The 23015-nt window shown below is 40.0% G+C and overlaps 1 protein-coding gene across 2 annotated transcripts in view; it reads left to right on the top strand.

Moving 5' to 3' along the window:
• The first annotated feature begins 5 nt into the window (after positions 1 to 5).
• LOC117968497 (transcription factor MafK-like) overlaps positions 6 to 23015 on the top strand; it is a 34071-nt gene continuing 11061 nt past the window's right edge. Inside the window, exon 1 of one of the 2 annotated variants that reach the window (XM_059016400.1) lies at positions 6 to 111. In XM_059016400.1, the coding sequence (XP_058872383.1) occupies positions 90 to 111 (22 nt within the window). In that variant the 5' untranslated portion in view covers positions 6 to 89. The other variant, XM_034916165.2, reaches the window with a different exon arrangement.

The following is a 23015-nucleotide window of genomic DNA, read 5'->3' as shown; positions in this document are numbered from 1 at the left end:
TTGCTGCTGAGCCTCTTATGGAGTGGAAGGTGGGGGAGGCAGCCTCCGCCCTCATTCCTCCGGGGTGACGTCATGCTGGCTGTGTTTTTATGAATGAAAGGAATCCTGATGGTGAGTAATTCCAGGAAAGCGAGCTGACATTGTTACCAAACAACACCGCTGCTCGCAGCTGAAGCTTCGGGGAGGGGAAAAAAGCAGATATCCAGGAATCAAACGCGGCGAGACAGCTACACAACACTGAGATAGGTAAGGAAAGACTTAAACTGAAAGGTTTCGGCTCGAAACCGTTGACATTACACTTGAGAAAACATTCTTCGTTATTATTTTCTTCCTTTTTTGCGCGTTACCGAATCAGTCTGTGTCTGGTATCTAAAATGGAAGTGCGTATAGACCTGTGTGCGTTGTTACACAGAGCCCAAACAAGGAACTAGACGCTTATACAATGTATTGTAAGGTTTAAATGTGTTTAAACAGCTCAACGCGTAACGGTGTTTTAAGTAGAATGTGAACCGCGGTTTATTCGAGTTGGTTTTATTTAATTTGCGTGTCTAGGAACGTTTTTTTCTTAACTTTTTTCATTGGTGGGATGTGTTACACTGTTTAGTGTCCGTGTGTTGCTGTTAACGGCATGTGACGGCGAGGGTAGGGTGACAAAACATCCCATTTCCAAAGTTACTGTCCCTGTGTGGCAACATTTCTCCCAAACTAAAAAGAAAGTCCCGGTTTGCAGTGGCGCGACCTAGTACTCCTTACGTTAATTACGTAAACAATCGACAATCATATTAAAATATTGTTCCGAACAATATTTTCATATATTGGTTAGAATACTAAATTAAACATGCAAAATGATGGAAGTGAACGATACGAATCACAATACATTGGCTATGGTCACAGGATCTAGCTAAGCGTGACCACGAATTGGAAAGGGGAGGTACGGTGATTGTGCAGCAGTCGGAGTGTGATGGGAGTGTTTTTTTGTTCGTCTAATGTAAAAACACGAATAGTGATAAACACTGTATTCAAATAAGAACATTGCTTACACAGTTCAAATAACACATTGTATACGTATTTAAATGTATGTATCCCGATTCTGAAGTGTATATATTCTGCTCAGCCCAGGGGTGAACCGCGTTGTGTATCCCTGGGGTTCATGGTCAAAGGACTGGCTCAACTGCAAGGGACAAAAACTAGGATGGGAGGCGGTCTGTGTTACTTTTTCATATCTTGGTTATGTTAATCTATACTTACCAAACTATCTGAATACATATATTTATAACAAAGAAGATATTACGGGAATGCGGGTCTCCTGAAGTTCAGAAAAAATTCAACTTTAAACCTATCGTTTTACAGTAACGCGTCAATATGAACGTATATTTAGATCTGTTCTGTGACACTGTTGCAATAAATGGTTGAGCGTGGTGTCAAATTGTTTGTTTAGGTAACAGATTTATAAACCTGAAGCATTATTTTTGTTGTTTACATTGGTTTTACATTTTTAAATACTCTCGGCCTACTTCATGTATAGTTCTTGTATGTAACGGTTGGCAACGAGAACGACACTGTGGTCTTTGTGTCATTTAACTTCTACAAGTAACAGCATTTCAAGTGTATTACAGTATTTGAACAGGTGTTACTGTCCGACACACGGTCAAGCATTAGTATTGGTTCCTCTTAAAATAAAGACTGAACACATATTGGATTTGACTGTTTACAATACAACACACTTCTGACTTTTTTGAACGTATTAGCGCTTCCGTAATCTGTATAATACAGTGAACCTTTTGTTAATGAATAAGTCACTCCCAGTGTGTTTGCATGTGTACATCACAATATGCAGTTAATAGTTTTATTTGAAGGTGGTGGTGTCTTGTATTTTTTAATCCTGCAGTCTGCGTGCAGGTGTCTGTGTGTCAGTGTCTTACACCCATAGTATGTGGGCGGGTCCTTTTGTGCTGAATCATCATGAGTTTGGCAGTTTAATAATACCAGAAGTTCACTGGTGCTTTCCTGCCAACCTCTGCATTCAGAAAAGGAAATCGGTCTGCTCCTCCAGGATGATTCAGCAGAATTTGAATAGTGTTTGGACCAAGTTGACTGTCCTTAACAGAACCAAAAAAGAAATAATCTAAGGTTGGACATAAAATGCAATGCAAACCATCCTAGGAATTTTTCTTCTTCTTCTTCTTATTTGTTTATTTAGCAGACTCCTTTATCCAAGGCGACTTACAGAGACTAGGGTGTGTGAACTATGCATCAGCTGCAGAGTCACTTACAACTACGTCTCACCCGAAAGACGGAGCACAAGGAGGTTAAGTGACTTGCTCAGGGTCACACAATGAGTCAGTGGCTGAGGTGGGATTTGAACCGGGGACCTCCTGGTTACAAGCCCTTTTCTTTAACCACTGGACCACACAGCCTCCTATATCCCTCCATCCCTTCTGAAACATCACTGCAATACTGTGTGTGCAGCATTTCATTGATTACGGAAAAGACTGAGCAAACACTGACTATCAAATACATTCGCCTTCACTGTACGCTTGCTACTATGTCAGGTATGGAAATAAGACTCCTATTGCATTGCGTTTTCACCCATTCCTGGTTTTTCTACGTGCTTGATTAGCCCAAGTGTATAGATAGCAATCTCAGGTGTGCCTTATTAAACCAGGAATGAAGGTCCCAGAGTGGCTCACCTGATAAGAGGGCGGTAGCTCGCTGACATCTGCTCTCGGGTTCCTGGGTGTGAAAGAGGAAGCTTGCTCGCTCGTGGGATTGGAGGACGCCCACTGAACCTTCAGTTCTGCTTTCTACATGTATGTAGCCTTGGTCAACTTGATCAGCTCTTTCATTCTCCTGCTGACTGACTATAGTTTTGTATTTGCAGTTCTTGAGGGTTGCGTGCAGTGACAGATTTAGGTCCTTTTTATTTGTCATTCAGAGTAAGTTCTGTCTTTTGTGGTCGCCTGTTTCAGAATGTGTTTTTTTTTTTTAAACAGTGAATGACCGGTCATTTGTCACAGCCACCAATGTCTAGTGCCTATTGTTAAATTCAGGTTTTACCAACAAGTTTAAGTTACTCTTTTTAAAGAAGAGGTCGGCAGGCTTGTATTATCCATTTATACTGGGCTCCTTGTTCTTCAGTTTTTTTATTCTTGCTTCTATTTTTATACTTTTAATTCAGAAGATGAAAACAATGCTGAGATGCAAAGTGGCGTTTTCCTTGTATACATTCCTTGTATACATCATGTGTTCAGCCTCACTCCACAGGGTACAGCAAAGTTACCCGGATGTGCGGCTCATCTTTAGCATTATATTTAATTGTTTGCATTTCCTAAATTAATTTTGTTTTTGTTTTCTTTGCACAAAACCAGTAATTTATAAAACCGCAAGAGGGAAATCTATTCTACAAAAAATGGTTCTCTTCTGTGCATTTCAAACATCACGGCATAGGAAAAAGTACTTTGTTTTCACTCAGTGAGAGCCTTGCAGTGTTGACAGCTGATTTAGCACCCCCCCTCCCCGTTAAATGTAATGGTTTGGCCCTTTGCTTATATTGTGTTGAAAGGAGTCCTGATTTAAAGTATTTTTTTTTTTTATTTTAGTGCTGGTAGAAACATTGGGGTTTTCATGTTTTGAATATTTAAACATATATATATAATGGCTGGAAAAGAAAAATATAATTTGTACCATAATCCAGAAAACATGTATCTCTCGGGAGTAAAATAAACCTGTTACCTCTAAAATTTCCTATTAAAGAACGGAGAGTTGAGCGCTCCTCTGTGCAGTAGAATGGATGCTATTAAAGAACGGAGAGTTGAGCACTCCTCTGTGCAGTAGAATGGATGCTATTAAAGAACGGAGAGTTGAGCACTCCTCTGTGCAGTAGAATGGATGCTATTAAAGAACGGAGATTGAGCACTTCTCTGTGCAGTAGAATGGATGCTATCAAAGAACGGAGAGTTGAGCGCTCCTCTGTGCAGTAGAATGGATGCTATTAAAGAACGGAGAGTTGAGCACTCCTCTGTGCAGTAGAATGGATGCTATTAAAGAACGGAGAGTTGAGCACTCCTCTGTGCAGTAGAATGGATGCTATTAAAGAACGGAGAGTTGAGCGCTCCTCTGTGCAGTAGAATGGATGCTATCAAAGAACGGAGAGTTGAGCGCTCCTCTGTGCAGTAGAATGGATGCTATTAAAGAACGGAGAGTTGAGCGCTCCTCTGTGCAGTAGAATGGATGCTATTAAAGAACGGAGAGTTGAGCACTCCTCTGTGCAGTAGAATGGATGCTATTAAAGAACGGAGAGTTGAGCACTCCTCTCTGCAGTAGAATGGATGTTATTAAAGAACGGAGAGTTGAGCACTTCTCTGCAGTAGAATGGATGCTATTAAAGAACGGAGAGTTGAGCGCTCCTCTGTGCAGTAGAATGGATGCTATTAAAGAACGGAGAGTTGAGCACTTCTCTGCAGTAGAATGGATGCTATTAAAGAACGGAGAGTTGAGCGCTCCTCTCTGCAGTAGAATGGATGCTATTAAAGAACGGAGAGTTGAGCGCTCCTCTGTGCAGTAGAATGGATGTTATTAAAGAACGGAGAGTTGAGCGCTCCTCTCTGCAGTAGAATGGATGCTATTAAAGAACGGAGAGTTGAGCACTCCTCTGTGCAGTAGAATGGATGCTATTAAAGAACGGAGAGTTGAGCGCTCCTCTGTGCAGTAGAATGGATGCTATTAAAGAACGGAGAGTTGAGCGCTCCTCTGTGCAGTAGAATGGATGCTATTAAAGAACGGAGAGTTGAGCACTCCTCTGTGCAGTAGAATGGATGCTATTAAAGAACGGAGAGTTGAGCACTCCTCTGTGCAGTAGAATGGATGTTATTAAAGAACGGAGAGTTGAGCACTCCTCTGTGCAGTAGAATGGATGTTATTAAAGAACGGAGAGTTGAGCACTCCTCTCTGCAGTAGAATGGATGCTATTAAAGAACGGAGAGTTGAGCACTCCTCTGTGCAGTAGAATGGATGTTATTAAAGAACGGAGAGTTGAGCACTCCTCTGTGCAGTAGAATGGATGTTATTAAAGAACGGAGAGTTGAGCACTCCTCTCTGCAGTAGAATGGATGCTATTAAAGAACAGAGAGTTGAGCACTCCTCTGTGCAGTAGAATGTGTTCTTGATTCCAGACCTCATTCATGCTATTCATCTTCCTTTGCATCTTCACGGTCATTATAAATTCTGTTATATGAACGAATACAAACATGGGCATTTGTCATCAATACATTAAGTTTCTTTGTTTAAATATTTGTCCCACCAATTTATTTAATTATTGTATGTTTTTATGTTTTTTAGTACAATACTTTTACTGCAGTGTTAGTATACTAATTCTTGGGTTGTGACTAGTCTTTCGCAGTGACGTATAAGAGGTTATTGTTAATAGCAATATTAAATCCACATTTAATATTAGCCAGTTTTTTTCAAGATTGAACAGAGACTATCAGTTAACTGTTATTATTATGATTGGAGCCCAAGGGAGACAAAGTGAATAAGTATTCTTAACATTGAGACTTGCTGCATTACAGCTACATATGACTGCAAGTACAAACCAAGTGCTACTATATTAAAAGCCAAATTTAATTGAGCTGTACAAATGTTAAAGTGTAGGTTCATCACTCCTAAGTGGCAAGCATGTTCATATTGTCAATCTTGTCAAATCGAGTCCACCTGCCAACAATTGTGTAAAATGCAGTTTGTGTTTAGAACGATGCCAGACACCCTTACTGGTTCTTACTGGGGTTACTTCAACATTGCTTTTGACAAGAAGTTGTAAAGAACATGTAAGGCTTGACTTGCACTGTTGAAGTGCTTTCTGATTTTCATGTTCTGCATTGGGACAGTTCTTGCTTGACTAGGAGTTGAATTCCCAAGTGATTCAATGATGGTGGTGTGTAGGTGAATATTTGAGTATTATTCCTTGACTGATTCCTTATTTAGAAAAATGAAACCCACAACTTGTACATTAGATCCTATTCCTACTATACCTTTAAAAGAGATCTATCCAAAAATAAATATCATGGTTTTAAAAATTGTCAACAGGTATTGTCTTATCAGGTGTTGTGCCAGACTCGTTTTAGACTGCAGTAGTAAAACCCCTTCTTGAGAAGCCCACCCTTGATCCCATTGTTCTTAATAACTACAAGCCTATTTCCAATCTCTCTTTTCTGTCCAAAGTGTTAGAGTATTTGGGCCACCTCAATAGATCTATTAATGGACAGAAATTTCTGAGAGATTTCAGTCTTGTTTCAAGCCTTCTAGTAGACGCCACTAATCAGAGTACTGAATGACGTTCTGCTGTCCTCTGACTTGGGCTCGCCATCGGTCCTTGTTTTACTTGATTTAAGTGCAGCTTTTGACACCATTGATCACTCTTTTTTAATTGATCGCCTTGAACATTTGGTGGGATTGTCAGGTACTGTCTTGTCCTGGTTCTGGTCTTATATCTCAAACAGATTTCAGTTTATAAAAATTGAAGAGGAGACCTCCTTTTTATCAGAGGTTACTTGTGGGGTCCCTCGGGGTTCAGTTCTAGGCCCAATTTTATTTTCTCTTTATATGTTACCCTTGGGTGACGTTATTCATAGACATGGAGTTAGTTTCCAGTGTTATGCTGATAATACTCGGCTTTACTTGTCCCTCAAACAGGGCTGTGTGTATCTGCTGCTAACATTTTGAATACCTGTCTTGCTGACATCAAGAACTGGATGTTTAATAACTCTTTAATGGTAAATTCATACAAAACAGAACTGATGATGCTAGGATCTCAGAAAAAAACATAAATACATATTTGGTTGATGTTTTATTTGATGGACTGTACAGATTTTAGGGCAGAAGTAAACTTGATTGATTATTGCAATAGTCTTTTCATTGGGACAAGCCACAACATTATTTCTTACCTCCAATGCTGCTAGAATTTTAATTTGGGTCAAGAGGCGAGAGCTTATCACCCCATGCGGGCAACCTTGCATTGGCTCCCAGTTAGTTTTAGAATAGATTTTAAGGTGTTGCTGTTGACTTTATAAGGCTTTAATGGTCTTCCTCCTCCATACCTTAAATATCTTTTGGAACCCTATGTCCCTAATTGCCCGCTCTGATCACTGCATGCTGGGTTACTGTCTGTACCTATTATTCATAAAAGAAAACCTCAGGTGGTAGATCTTTTAGTTATATGGCACCTAAATTAAGGAACAACTTGCCCATCACAATTAGACAAGCCCCTTCAGCTCATTCCTTCAAATCTAGACTAAAAACCAATTTTTATAACCTGGCATTTTCATCTAGATGAGCTGATATTGTTCCAATTTTTATAACGTAGCTCATATATCCTGGTTTTTTTTTTTTTTTTACCCTTTTTAATTTTTTTTTTTTTTTTTACATATTTTATGGTTTTGTTTTTATTCTGTTCTCTTTTACTGCTTATTGTTGTTTTTGTAATATGTATTGTTTTTATCCTTGTAAAGCACTTTGTGGCGACCTGTTGTGAAGGCGCTATATAAAAATAAAATTGATTGATTTGCTAGGTGTCTGTCTGTAGGGTGAATGGAAAGACTCCTCAAACCTGACCTGAGCTCTCGTTCCTGCCATTCAGTCTTGGGCCAAGCCCAATACAAGTCGCAGTATTGGCACTAAGTTGTTTGGGAAGGTCTGAGAAATTGTGACGGGTAATGAAATGATCAGTGGTAATTGTGACGGGTAATGAAATGATCAGTGGTAATTGTGACGGGTAATGAAATGATCAGTGCTAATTGTGATGGGTAATGAAATGATCATTGCTAATTGTTTCTGACAACCTCCTCTAAAGCTGAATAACCAGCGCCGCTGTGCAAAGAGGGTCGAGGCTTTTCTCTCTCTCTGTACACAACTGATTTTGTCCATAAAGGGAAGGTCACATGACTGCATATTTGTAGTTATTTTTTTAATAAATATTTTTTACTTTTAAATAACGCGTCTTATAATTAGGGCTTCTGTTTTTCGGGTTTTATTAACTGTATTTGTCGGTGCTTATTTTTAGCTATTTGAGTTTTATGTAAATTGTTTTTTTTCTGGGCTTTTGTTTTTGATATACTGTATGAAATTAGTGTTTTAGACCTGCAGTGTAAATCCAACCTCACAACCCAGACCTGCAGTGTAAATCCAACCTCACAACCCAGATCTCCAGTGTAAATCCAACCTCACAACCCAGACCTGCAGTGTAAATCCAACCTCACAACCCAGACCTGCAGTGTAAATCCAACCTCACAACCCAGGCCTGCAGTGTAAATCCAACCTCACAACCCAGGCCTGCAGTGTAAATCCAACCCCACAACCCAGACCTGCAGTGTAAATCCAACCCCACAACCTAGACCTGCAGTGTAAATCCAACCCCACAACCCAGGCCTGCAGTGTAACTCCAACCCCACAACCCAGACCTGCAGTGTAAATCCAACCCCACAACCCAGGCCTGCAGTGTAAATCCAACCTCACAACCCAAACCTGCAGTGTAAATCCAACCCCACAACCCAGGCCTGCAGTGTAAATCCAACCCCACAACCCAGACCTGCAGTGTAAATCCAACCCAGGCCTGCAGTGTAAATCCAACCCCACAACCCAGACCTGCAGTGTAAATCCAACCCAGACCTGCAGTGTAAATCCAACCTCACAACCCAGACCTGCAGTGTAAATCCAACCTCACAACCCAGACCTGCAGTGTAAATCCAACCTCACAACCCAGGCCTGCAGTGTAAATCCAACCTCACAACCCAGACCTGCAGTGTAAATCCAACCCAGGCCTGCAGTGTAAATCCAACCCAGGCCTGCAGTGTAAATCTAACCCAGACCTGCAGTGTAACTCCAACCTCACAACCCAGACCTGCAGTGTAAATCCAACCTCACAACCCAGACCTGCAGTGTAAATCCAACCTCACAACCCAGGCCTGCAGTGTAACTCCAACCTCACAACCCAGACCTGCAGTGTAAATCCAACCCAGACCTGCAGTGTAACTCCAACCCCACAACCCAGACCTGCAGTGTAAATCCAACCCAGACCTGCAGTGTAACTCCAACCTCACAACCCAGGCCTGCAGTGTAAATCCAACCCAGACCTGCAGTGTAACTCCAACCTCACAACCCAGACCTGCAGAGTAAATCCAACCCCACAACCCAGGCCTGCAGTGTAAATCCAACCCAGACCTGCAGTGTAAATCCAACCTCACAACCCAAACCTGCAGTGTAAATCCAACCCCACAACCCAGACCTGCAGTGTAAATCCAACCCAGACCTGCAGTGTAAATCCAACCCAGGCCTGCAGTGTAAATCCAACCCCACAACCCAGACCTGCAGTGTAAATCCAACCCAGACCTGCAGTGTAAATCCAACCCAGGCCTGCAGTGTAAATCCAACCCCACAACCCAGACCTGCAGTGTAAATCCAACCCAGGCCTGCAGTGTAAATCCAACCCCACAACCCAGACCTGCAGTGTAAATCCAACCCCACAACCCAGACCTGCAGTGTAAATCCAACCCAGACCTGCAGTGTAAATTCAACCTCACAACCCAGACCTGCAGTGTAAATCCACCCTCACAACCCAGGCCTGCAGTGTAAATCCAACCTCACAACCCAGGCCTGCAGTGTAAATCCAACCCCACAACCCAGGCCTGCAGTGTAAATCCAACCCCACAACCCAGACCTGCAGTGTAAATCCAACCTCACAACCCAGACCTGCAGTGTAAATCCAACCCAGACCTGCAGTGTAAATTAATTATTTTTAGTATCAAAAAACAATATCTTAAGACAATATTAATATAATTTCAAATAGATGGCATCCCACAAGTATGTGTATCACTGTGTGCCTTACTTTAAAAATATCAGAAATGCATTCCTGAATTTGTTGCCATATTGCATTATTGTAACACACTCCCAAAATGCATGTTCTCAGTTTGTAATTTACATTTCTCAGATTTAGAGGATGTGGTTGGTATGAATTTAGACATTTTTAACTTGGTGTAATAAACTCTCAATTCTTTTATATTGAATTGGCCTCGGCTCTTTGTTTTGGGTAACATTGTTATAATTAGGGGTCTACTTAAATCGCGGTAAATCGCGTATTTTTCACGGTTATGTTGCGGAATAAAATTAGGATTTCGTGGACATTTCTCGGACCTGTTTAAACATTAAATAAACCTAAGTAGACAGTATTTCAGAACACTATAAAGCCTAAAAATAGTGGTACTTGCTTCCTTACTAAAACAGAGTGCTGGCATTTGTTAAAGGCGAGTATGCAGCATCCCCCTGCAGTTGACTTGCCCATACATTGGGACTGCACGTCTGCATCCACTGAATTCGTTGGAAGTTAAGGCAAAGCTTTGCCAAGTTATACAGATGTGGAAATCTATTAGAAACAGCCCAAAAACTCAGTTACACAAGGGCATCTGGCATACTTTAATAAAGTCAATGTATGCAGCATGTTCGTTGTCATGTTTATTTATTTTATTAGTACCGAGTCAAAACAAAGAAGACGCGGCTATTCGGGTCTAAAATTCCAACTGTAAGCAGCAGGTTGAAGCGAGGTGGCTGTGCTGGATCGTTTTAGGACTGATTTAACTTGCAGACAGGAATACTTCTTGTCTGGGCTGACTTTGCAGCTTGGTTTCTGAAAGCTGTTTATTTTACGTTCTGTTCAGCAGCCTCTCTAGCAGCCTTTTGTTTAATGTGTGATTCTGACGCTAAATAGCGATCGATCGTATTTTCTCCAAATACACATTAAGATATGGAAAACAATGACCTCAGTCTGCATGTAGTTTCTTTGGGAAATATCTTGAAACGATCATTAGCCGAAATATAGTTTGCTTTCTTTGTCGTCCATTTCTACTATTTTACCTCCAATGCTGAAAACTAGATTTTAGCAACCTAAATGAAAACAATGCAGCACCAACTTTGTCCCGCCCCCTCCTGCACAGTACAGATCACATAAAAGCAGTAAAGACGCACTGATAGGCTGATTAAAACGTTGTCATTTGAATAGTAAACAAGAACGTTAACTGCTTTGGAGAATTTATTTTGTAAATGTTACTTGTGGACATTTTTTGTTTGTTTTTTGGTTAAGTGCAATGCACACGGGACGGCGAAGGAATAAAAATGGGCTATCTGCAGAAGGAAGGCACGTAGTTTGCGTCGCTTGTGTTGTGCAGTAGTTCATTAAAACAAGTTTTTTTTTTTTTTTTTTTTTTTCCCTCTCCGTACTTGTTTGTATGCATTGGCCCCTAAGAGGTGAATTTCACGGTGACCCCTCAATTTCACGATTTCCGCGAAATCCGCGAAATCGCGAATTAGGTAGGTCCCTAGTTATAATGTGTCCAAGCCCCTTCCCATTAAGCATCAGCTATAATAACCGCTAGATCTCGATGCCAGCTTTCTTTTGTTTTTCTGTTGACATTTTCAAAAGGATTTATCAAAATGCCATCTAAAATACTTTCTGTAACACCGATTAACGCATTGGGTGAAATGTTTGTTGAAGCCTTTGTTTTTTGTTGCTCCAGCACCTTATAAACACACTGTTGTTTTTATGAGTAATTCCTTCAGATTACAGAAGTGTTCCTGGGTTACTGCTCTTAGCCCTGCACGGGCCTGTTCTAACGAGTATGATTAGGCACTCAAAACATGTGGTAGTGTAGTCAGGACCGTGTGGTGTGCAGGGGGAGTCACACAGGCAGGGGAGTGCTGTGTCCTGGCTGTGCCAAATCAATTATCTGTGATTCCACAGAGAGTGTTACATTGACTGTGGTGCTCCAACTCGTTAGGGAGGCAAATCTGTGCTACTGCAGACCTTACGCCAGACACTGGTGTGCTCAAGCAGATACATAAGAACATAAACATAAGAAAGTTTACAAACGAGAGGAGGCTATTCAGCCCATCTTGCTCATTTGGTTGTTAGTAGCTTATTGATCCCAGAATCTCATCAAGCAGCTTCTTGAAGGATCCCAGGGTTGTCAGCTTCAACAACATTACTGGGGAGTTGGTTCCAGACCCTCACAATTCTCTGTGTAAAAAAGTGTCTCCTATTTTCTGTTCTGAATGCCCCTTTATCTAATCTCCATTTGTGACCCCTGGTCCTTGTTTCTTTTTTCAGGTCAAAGAAGTCCCCTGGGTTGACATTGTCTATACCTTTTAGAATTTTGAATGTTTGAATCAGATCACTGCGCAGTCTTCTTTGTTCAAGACTGAATGATTAAATTCTTTAAGCCTGTCTGCATACGACATGCCTTTTAAACCCAAGATAATTCCTGTCGCTCTTCTTTGCACTATTTCTAGAGCAGCAATATCCTTTTTGTAGCGAGGTGACCAGAACTGAACACAGTATTCTAGATGAGGCCTTACAAATGCATTGTAAAGTTTTAACATTACTTCCCTCTGTGTTTGCTTCATGACTTAGACTGGGGGTCAATGTGGCCCCCTCCCAAAATCTTAGGAGACATTTTCTTCAGTGACGGGGTCAATATGTCAGCCTCTCTGCGTGCTCATTGGAAAAGACAATAACAATCAATCTGTTCATGTTTATTTGTTCAATCTATCTGTTAACTCCAAACTTTTATTTACCACTACACCACTGATAGTAATGTCTGATAAAAAGCGCAGTGCGATACTGTCCTACTGTCATTAACAAGAAGCCTAAAAACAACTTTGACAGAAGTGAAATTTCCACAAGTGTACTACAATACTGTATTAACAATAAATACATAAACAGCAGGGATGTAACTGTTACAGTATGTACACTTTAGCACTGTTTATGTGCATGTTTGTTATACAAGTTCATTAAGTCCTTTTATTTAGTTAATATACGTTTGAAACACTACTCAAGTTAAGAAAAGTAATATTTATTTTGGGTTCGTGACCACTGATTTTATATACACAATATATTGAAATTACAAAAGCAAATGTAAAAAAAAAAAAAAGAATATTAATGTATTTAACTTTTACTCGTTCTGTACTGTGTGAAGAGGGATATCATTTTCGTTTCTATCCTAGTATGTGCTGACCGTGATTTTGCTTCCACATATGCTTCAAGTTCTTGCCTGCTTGTGGGTCTGGGGTTTCATGCCTAGTAATTGTTGGTAGCTGCATTCAGACCCTTGCCTAGCCATGTTATGTAATCTTCAATTTTGAACAATTATATAATTTTTTTTTTTTTTTAATTTAAGTAAAAACTTTTTTTTTACTTTGTGAAGAGATAAGACAGTTAAAATGGTAAATGTGAATTTATTGATAAGAAGATAAAATATAATATATATATATATATATATATATATACACACACACACACACACACACACACACACACGGTGGTTTGCAGAAGTATTCACCCCCTGCAAAGTTTTCACATTTTGTTGGCACCTGAGCGAACTCCATGGCGCTTTCAAATTAGACTTTACATGTAGAATCTACACAAACTACTCCACATTGATAAAGTTAAAAAATGCATATAGAATATAAATAAGTAAGATTTACAGGGAAAAACAGATTAATCTCAGTTGCATAAGTATTCAGCCCCTTTGCTACTGTAGCCCTAAATCAGCTCAGGTGCAAATGATTTGTTTGAAAGGTCACCAAATTAGTGAAATGGTTTCAGCCTCTGTGTACTCAAAGTGGTTTAACTTGTAGATAATTTCCCACAGGTATATAGACTTTCAAGTTGCAACTCACATAGTGATCCAACAAAGCAACCATGACGACCAAGGAGCTTTCGAAACAAGTCAGGGATAAAGTGGTAGAGAGGCACAGAGCAGGAGAAGGGTACAAGAATTTTAAATGTCACTCTGCAGATCAGATGGAGTTTGCGAAAAAGCATGTAGATGATACTGCAGACATGTGGAAAAATGTTTTTTGGTCAGACGAGACAAAAATTGAACTTTTTGGTCTAAATTCCAAGCATTACGTCTGGCGCAAGCCCAACACTGCACATCACCCAGTCAACACCATCCCAACTGTCAAGCATGGTGGTGGCAGCATCATGTTATGGGGATGCTTCTCTTCAGCAGGGACTGGGAAGCTTGTCAGGATAGAGGGGAGAATGGATGGTGCAAAGTACAGGCGAATCCTTGAGGGAAACCTGTTTGAGTCAGCCAAGACTCTGAAACTGGGGAGGAAATTCACATTTCAGCAGGACAATGACCCGAAGCACAAAGCCAAAGCCACACTGGATGGGTTGAACAAGAAGAGAATTAAGTTCTTGAGTGGCCCAGTCAAAGTCCTGACTTGAATCCAATCAAATTTATGGCAAGACTTAAAGATTGCAGTCCATCGATGATCCCCAACAAACTTATCAGAACTGGAGCAATTTTCCCATGAAGAATGAACAAAAATGTCACCATCCTACTGTTCAAAGCTAGTAGAGACCTATGCAAAAAGACTCATTGCAGTAATTGCTGCAAAAGGTGCTTCTACCAAGTACTGACTTAAAAGGCTGAATACTTATTCAACCAGTAAATTTTCATTTTGTACATTTTTTTTTTTTAAATAAATGTAGTTATTGCCAATTATTATTTTTATTATTTTCTCCCCAATTTGGAAATGGCCAGTTATTTCTAGGCAAAGCTCACAGCTACCACCCCTGCGCTGACTCGGGAGGGCAAAGACATGCTGTCCTCCGAAGCGTGTGCCGTCGGCCAGACTACAGGGGTCGCTGGTGTGCGGTGAGCCGAGGACCCCCTAGCCGACCTAACCCTCCCTCCCCCTCGGCCAATTGAGCGCCGCCCCCTGGAAGCTCCCGTCCTTGGTCGGCAAAGGAACAGCCTGGACTCGAAGTCGCGACGACTAGACTATTGAGCACATCTTGCAGTCCACGTGGAGCGCCTTTACTGGATGCGCCACTCGGGAACCCCTCCCATTTTTATACATTCTTAGTAAGTTTTGCTGAAATTTAACCTCCTTCTCATATAACTGTTCAGTTTAACCACTACAGCTTTGAATAAAAAAAAAGTTAGTTTGAAAAACTGTGCACAAATTATTTGTAATTCAACAAAATGTGACATTATTGGTAGGGCGTGAATACTTCTGCAAACCACTGTATGTATATGTGTGTATATCTATCTATATCTCTATATATCTAATCTATCTATCTATATCTCTATATATCTTTATCTATATATATCTCGATCGCAAGAATTACAATAAAAGTGTAGATGGTTACCAACGTGAAAGCATTTGAAATGCTTAATTTTCAATTCCAGTACTTTTGGTTTGTAACACATGTTGATAAACATTTCATAAAAACTGTGTGGGTTTTCAACATGATTTCTGAGAGGAAAACAAGCAGTTGACTGCTGTGGATTCAGTGACTGTCCAATCCACAGTTAAGTCTTCTCTGCCCCCCCAAGTCACAGTTTCACTTGGATTGCAAAATTAATCAATTAAAAGTCCAGTGTGTGCCATCATAGAAGGGTTTGTAAAAGGCATATGATCAACGATCAATTCAGAACAAGAACAGAAATTCGGTGACAAAATTTCAGTGTCTTTTAAAGACTTTGTCAAATTTATTTTTTGCAGTTTAGCACTATTGAGTGTCTGTAGTTATGGATGATACAGCTATCAATCTGCATATTTAGTTTTATCAAAGGATATGTTCAAGCCAGTTGCAGCTGTGATTCTGTGGAGAGGCGGTGACTGGCTGCAGTCGGCTGGCTATTCCAGCATTTCAAAGTTTTGCTTCTTTAAAAATGTGTTCTGTCACCTGTTGTGGAAACTGCAAGTTCAAGTGACTGGTCAGTTTCAAAACACTTTTCTAAACCACAGGAAATGATAGCAGACACATGAGCTGGGACATGTAGGTGCTGTTTTTGCCTTTTATTATTTTTCCAATTTTTCTTGTATTTCTCCATTTCACTTTGACAGAGCAGCTGTGGTGTTTAAACCGTTTATTAAATACAGTTTGAGTTACGGAGTTACAAGTGAATGGAATGGCCGACTAGGAACATTTTAAAAGATACTTTAAAATTAGATTCCCCCCAGTAGGGGAGAGTGGTGTGCTAACAAAAGGACCAGTCTTGATGGGCTGAATGGCCTTTTCCCCAGTGGTTAAAGTGGGGCAGTATGCATACCAGTAAAAAAAAAAAAACAATGAAGTTTTACTATTGATGCAAAAAACCTACTTGCACATCTTGTGTTTTGCATCAGCATCAGCTCATCAATACCATGAATTTCCCTGTCGGGAGTCCTGGCATGGAAATTCACAGGACATACGTATTAAGAGGCTTACAGCACCTTCAGAGTTCGTTCACTGTCTGTGCAAGTTGCTTATACACAATAGAATATCTTTGCTATACATCACTACAGTTCCCCCAGAAACAGTTTTGGTGTCACTATACTGTACTACCCGCGCACAGTAACGGAGTAGTCATTAAAATGAAAAGTGGAATACTACAACAAACCAGTATACATTCATTTTACAGCCTTCCGAAGCAATCAAAACTTTCTGATGAACAAAAAACATCGGCGACACAAACAGACCAATGTGAAGGTTTTGATGCAAAATGAAAATGAAGTCTGAATCAGCAGCCAAGCAATTCCTCCGCAAGTATTGATATTTCAATTGATGATTACCCTGATTGCTGCTGCTCACAACAGTATGTGGATTACAAAACCAGATATGAATGGATGTTTTTTTCGAAAGGTTCTCTAGGCTGCAAAGATTTGTTGTGATGCAAAGCATTTAAACATACTGTCTAGTCAGGGTGTTACATTAGCCCCTCAGTGGGTGACTTGTAGTATAACCCCGTTCGGAAGCAACACAAAACAACAGCAATCGCTGAGAAAAAAGATTTATGACCATAAATCAAGTTTAGCCCATCTGAATGCTCAGAAAATTATGAAAGATGTGCAATCAAAAACATCAGAAAATCTTCTTTCTGATCAAAGTACCAACAATGTTGAAGTCGCCTCCAGAATTTTTCGCACGGCATATTACATTGCAAAGAATGATCGACCATTTTTAGATCATACGGATTTAGTAGACTTGCAGTAAAAATGGGTAGCATCCTTCATAGTAATGTGACATGTGCTGACGTTATTGAGCATGTTTCTCTGGAAATTAAATCCAAATTACTCGAACATCTGAAGAAATGTCAATCTAAATTAGCTATATTGATTGACAAATCTACATCAGTAAGCAATGAATCTGCATTGATTTATTTATCATCGTGTACATTTACCAGCCGATGACAGCCGATGATGATGACCCCTTAGAGGAAATATTTACGTTCTTTCTTGAGCTGGTGGAATTAGCGGATCAGAAATCTGAAACTATTTTCAATGCTTTAATAGCATGTTTGGAAAGGAATGGCTATAGCAAAAATGATCTTAAATTGGTCCTAGTTGGATTTGGATCGGACGGAGCAAGTGTGATGTTGGGCAGGCACTCTGGCGTTTAGTGCTCTTTTAAAAGAAGAATTTCCAAACATCACAATTTGGCACTGTTTAAATCACCGGCTTCCTTGCCAGAGTTGGTGGAGGAGTGAATCATTTTGAGTGCTTCATGACCACAATGCATGCTTTGTACAGCCAGTCACCAAAAAACGTGAATCTGCTGGAGCAATGTGCAAATTTTGTTGTCAACAGAGGTAAAGACAATAGGCAGAATATTAGGGGTTTGTTGGGTCGCCTCCTCTTACCGATGTGTTTCTGCAGTTTGGACATCATATCCTGCTCTCAATCACCACTTCACTGCAGAAGCCGAAAAGGCTGCAAGGAAGTCTGTTGAGTGAAATAAATTTCAAGGGACTTGCTGACAAGTTAACTAGCAAAAATGTGTTCTTATGTTGGCGTTAATGTGTGATTTGTTGTTTGAACTCAAGAATCTGGCAGAAGCTTTACAAGCACGAAAGTGTCACGTAGCAAAAGGCCAAGAATACTTCAAAACGAGTGGAGTTAAAGGAAGGTGGCAAATTTCCGTCTGAACAGGGATCAGTTGATTCAGTCAGTTGTCGACAACATGAAACAACAACTGATGCCCGAGGATGACTTAAATAAATGACTGCTGCAGGACATAGATTGTGTCATGGGAACCACGCAGTGAGCATGATGGGTGCCATGGTGAGAAAAACATAAAAAATCTGGATTTAAATGAAACTCATCAAGCGTTTGTGGAATACAAATCAACTGGAAAAAGAAACATTTCTGCAAAACTGAAAAAAAAAAAAAAAAAAACTATTCAGGGCGGTTTACACGCTACCTGTAAGTAATGTGGACTGTGAGAGAGGATTCAGTAAAATGAACATTATAATGTCAGAATCGAGGACAGACTACATATCAGAACCGTGTCTCATCTTATGTTTGTGTCGCTGCTTGGCCCTCCTGCACATAAGTAGAATCCAGAACCACACGTGAAAACCTGGTTAAGAAAAGGCAGACACAGCGCAGCCTCCCACCATTGCATGAGCCGTAAAGAAAAAACAGGACCGGAGCCTATGAACCCCTTTGGAGTTTATTCTGAGTCGGTAGTCACACTCCTACCTTTTTGTATAGATTTTACATTGATCTTTTGTGTCAATTATTGGGTGTTATATAATTCAAGGTTTGCGATTTGGTGTTCAAAAAAACAACTATTCACATTGGTGCATGTCCTGGAGAAAACATTGACATCATTCAAATGATCCCACCCCCCCGGGAACTGTGCACACTGGCACTTTTTCTCAACCACTTTAAATGCTGCGTTTCCCATTTCCAAACTTTTCTTATGTTTTGGGGTTTCAGTTCGTTATTGATGGGTATATATTGTGGAGGAATTCAGGGGGTGGTCTGTTGCAGTGAGTTCTTGTACTGAAGGGTACAGATTGAGGTGCAAACTGAGAAACCAACAGTAACTAGCAGTGAATAGTGGTGCATTTAGAAATACTAAAGGGTACTTCTGTAAGATTCATTGAGAAACCTTTTAACTGCAAGTCTTTCTCAGTAGGCTCCGAGTCTTTGCTGGGTATTCCACACTGGCACTGGGTCTGGGAGGCAAGACCGTCGGAGACCGTTTCTCCTCATTGCGTTACAGTGCACCCTGCCTGCCAGGCGCCTGGTGAGATCAGAGCGGACGTCTGCAGGGCTGTCCTTTGTCCTCCAGAGGGCGGTAGCTCGCTGACATCTGGTCTTGTGTTCCTAGGTGAAAAAGAGAAAGCTGGCTTGGTCGTGGGATTGGAGGATGCTCACTGAACCTTTAGTTCTCTAGAGTTGTGGGGAATTTCTGTGGAGGGAACATTGGACATTCTAAATTGGGGAGAAAATAATTGAGCACTCTAAAATGTATATTTAAAAAAAAAAAAATGATGACCACTGAAAATGACATCATCCAATTCTTGAAGTGTGTGGAGAACGAATCGTCATAATGGAGGCTAGAGAGATGGCTTGTTGTGCGCGAGGGTGGCATCGTCTTCAGAAAGGCAAGGTTTAAAAGCTTGTCCAATATGTGCCAATTTTTGCATCTAGAGAACCTCTAATCCAATTTTGATCAAACTTGGTTAGAGTTACCACATGCCAGTGAGAGTGACACAATCTGGAGTAATACATGTCATGGCCATTTGCTTGTTTGTTTTTTTTAAATACTGTTCGCTCCATTGAATGTGTTACTGACCGACTTCCTTTTCACTTTAACTAGTGTCTCTTTTCCTAACAAACAAGCCTTTGAAAATGCACTCTGCAAATGTTGCAGTGGTAGTGAGGTGTAAAGATAGCGAACGATATAGAGAAGTGTTGCTTTGTGCAGTGAGCTGGGAAGACCGTGCTGTGGCTCGATACAATGCACAAGTGAAGTGGCTGGTTTATTTTGGGGAGCTCTGAGCAGCTCCTGGAAAATTCCACAAGCAGCTTTGCTCACATGCTCTGCAGCAGACTGCTTTCATTCAGAGCCATAACACACCCTCCTTATCCTGAAGGGAAACACTTTAAATAAATAAATTTTAAAAAAAAACAACCAGACTAAAAAGGCTTTATTGTATTGATTAGCTCTGAGACGTGGTCTCTAGTTAGATCTGTGAGCATTAATATATCAAAATCATTCTGTAAAATCAAAATAGCAAACTGCTCCAAGGAGGGCAGAGGTGCAGAAAGACAGGCCAGCTGAGAATTCCAATACAGAGTTAAGATTTTAAATCTGTTTTTCTTTTCAACACACACATGCCTACCTTAATGTTTGAGTTTGAGTTTGGGTTAATTTTTTCAAAACTCTGCTGTTGAAAAAAAAATGTATTACCTTTAGAGTGTTGGCGACAGTCTCACACACCATCAAAGTGTTCACCGTCTCTGTGGCCATTGTGAAAACAGAGCGCACAAGATGTAAACAGTGTGGTACAGTGATCTCGAACAAGCAAGGTGTGGTACAGTGATCAAGCATAGTGTGGTACAGTGATCTCAAACAAGCAACGGCTAAAGAGAATGTTCCATGTGTTTGAAGGATGTAGTGCAGTTTCACATGGGCCCATTTTTCTGCACCACGTAAAGAGCGTGGCCAGTTTTTCTGCACCTATGCCTAGGGCTTCTGTTTTTCAGGTTTTATTAATTGTATTTTTTGGTGCTTATTTTTAGCTATTTTAGAGTTTTATGTAAATCGTTTTTTTTTCGGGGCTTTCGTTTTTGATATACTGTGTGAAATTAGTGTTTCGGTTAGTTTTCAAAATGCTTGAGCTTTTTTTTTTTTTTTTTTACTGCACACTCAAGTTGTACCTTCTTTCCTTTGCTGTCATCCACAATTAAATCCCTCTGGTCACAGGCACATTATTCTGGGGTTTTTGTGCGTAGACATTTTTGTACATTTCACCACAATTCGGTTTTAAATCCTCCGTATCTTAACTAATACAGATTGAAATCCCGCTAACAAGCCTCCATCCTGATGTAATCTTATCTTAAATCTCCAATAGAAATGTAGGAATGTGCTGTCATTCAGTAGTTGAGGCAGGTTTAAAGTATTGAGAACGAATCAATGATAGATGCAATTCAGGAAGGCGGGACATTGCTTAGCAGCACTGGGAAATGTATTTATTATTATTTTTGTAGTAGCTTTTATTTTTTAATTGGAATAGGATAAAGTCAGCGTTAATTGATTAACCATTTCCACAGTTTTTCCGGTGTTTATTGGCTATCCACAGATTTTTAATTTTTTTTGTATCAGGTGTTTTATCGGTTAAAACCGAAAATCACAAGCCCTACCTATGCCCCAAGGAGAATCTGGATCCAATAGGATACTCCTCAATCTCTGTGCATATTGAATATGAGCCTGTTCTCTCTGTGCGTATTGAATACGAGCCTGCTGTCTGTGTCTCTCTCTCTCTCTCTCTCTCTCTCTCTCTCTCTCTCTCTCTCTCTCTCTCTCTAAATCTAAAACAAAATGGCCAAAATGGTTTAATAGATCAATTAAAAAAAATATTCAGCAAAAAAAGGCACTTTTACAGAGTGTTTAAAAGGGACCAAAAACAAAGCACACAGAAAGAGTACTTGGAACTGCAAACACAAATCAAAAAGGAAGTTAGAAAGGCCAAGAGAGAGATAGAAATCAATATTGCTAAGGGGGCTAAAACCAATTCTAAAATATTTTTCCAATATTATAACAGCAAGAGAACATTCAAAGAGGAGGTTAAATGTCTAAGAGACACAAATGGCAAAATCATAGATGAAGAAAAACAAATAGCAAATATATTAAATGATTAAATGATAGGTGTTACAGAAACTTGGTTGTCTGAGAGTGATGGAGACGAATATAATATTAGTGGGTACACACTGTATAGGAAAGACAGGCAGGACAGAAGAGGCGGAAGGGTAGCGCTATACATAAGAAATAGCCTTGAAGCCCAGGTGTTAAATCAGGACAAAGAAAACAATGCAGAATCAATATGGGTCAGAATAATGGACACAAATTCAAAGGGCATAATAATAGGAGCATGCTATAGACCGCCAAATTCAGACGCTGAGCAAAATAATCTGTTATACAATGACATTTGAAATGCGTGTAGAAAAGGAGAAGCCATACTAATGGGGGATTTCAACTTCCCCTGTATAAAATGGGAAAACCCAATGGGGGGCACGACGGACGAAATTGAAATGGTGGAAATGACAAATGACTGCTTCCTAACGCAATTTGTCAAGGCACCGACTAGAGGGGAGGCATGCCTTGATTTAGTCTTTTCAAATAATGAAGACAGAATAACTAAAACAGAGGTCAGAGAGCCATTGGCAAACTCAGACCACAACATGGTCTCATTTGAAATATTTTTTAAAACCCCAAAAGTAATGACAAAAGCTAAGGTTTACAATTTTAGAAAAGCAAACTATGAAGGTATGAAACAGAGACTAACAGAAGTAGATTGGAGTAAAATAGAGAAAACATCCACAGAAAAAGGGTGGCTGTTTTTTAAAAAAGTAGTACTAGAGGCACAAAACAATTACATCCCAAAAGTAGACAAATCTAAATCTAAAACAAAATGGCCAAAATGGTTTAATAGATCAATTAAAAAAAATATTCAGCGAAAAAAGGCACTTTACAGAGCGTTTAAAAGGGACCAAAAACAAAGCACACAGAAAGAGTACTTGGAACTGCAAACACAAGTCAAAAAGGAAGTTAGAAAGGCCAAGAGAGAGATAGAAATCAATATTGCTAAGGGGGCTAAAACCAATTCCAAAATGTTTTTCCAATATTATAACAGCAAGAGAACATTCAAAGAGGAGGTTAAATGTCTAAGAGACACAAATGGCAAAATCATAGATGAAGAAAAAAAAATAGCAAATATATTAAATGATTACTTTTCACAGGTTTTTACAAAGGAGGACACGGACAACATGCCCCACATGTCGACCTGTTCCTATCCAGTTTTAAATAACTTTAGCATAACAGAGGCAGAAGTGTTAAAGGGACTAGGAGCTCTTAAAATAAACAAATCCCCTGGGCCGGATGAGATCCTCCCAATAGTACTCAAAGAAATGAAAGAAGTTATTTACAAGCCGCTAACCAAGATCATGCAACAGTCTCTTGACAC

This window comes from Acipenser ruthenus, chromosome 53 (assembly GCF_902713425.1).
Source record: "Acipenser ruthenus chromosome 53, fAciRut3.2 maternal haplotype, whole genome shotgun sequence".
Classification (NCBI taxonomy): Eukaryota; Metazoa; Chordata; class Actinopteri; order Acipenseriformes; family Acipenseridae; genus Acipenser; species Acipenser ruthenus.
Note: the sequence above shows the minus strand (reverse complement) of the source record. Positions and strands in the feature narration are given on the sequence as shown.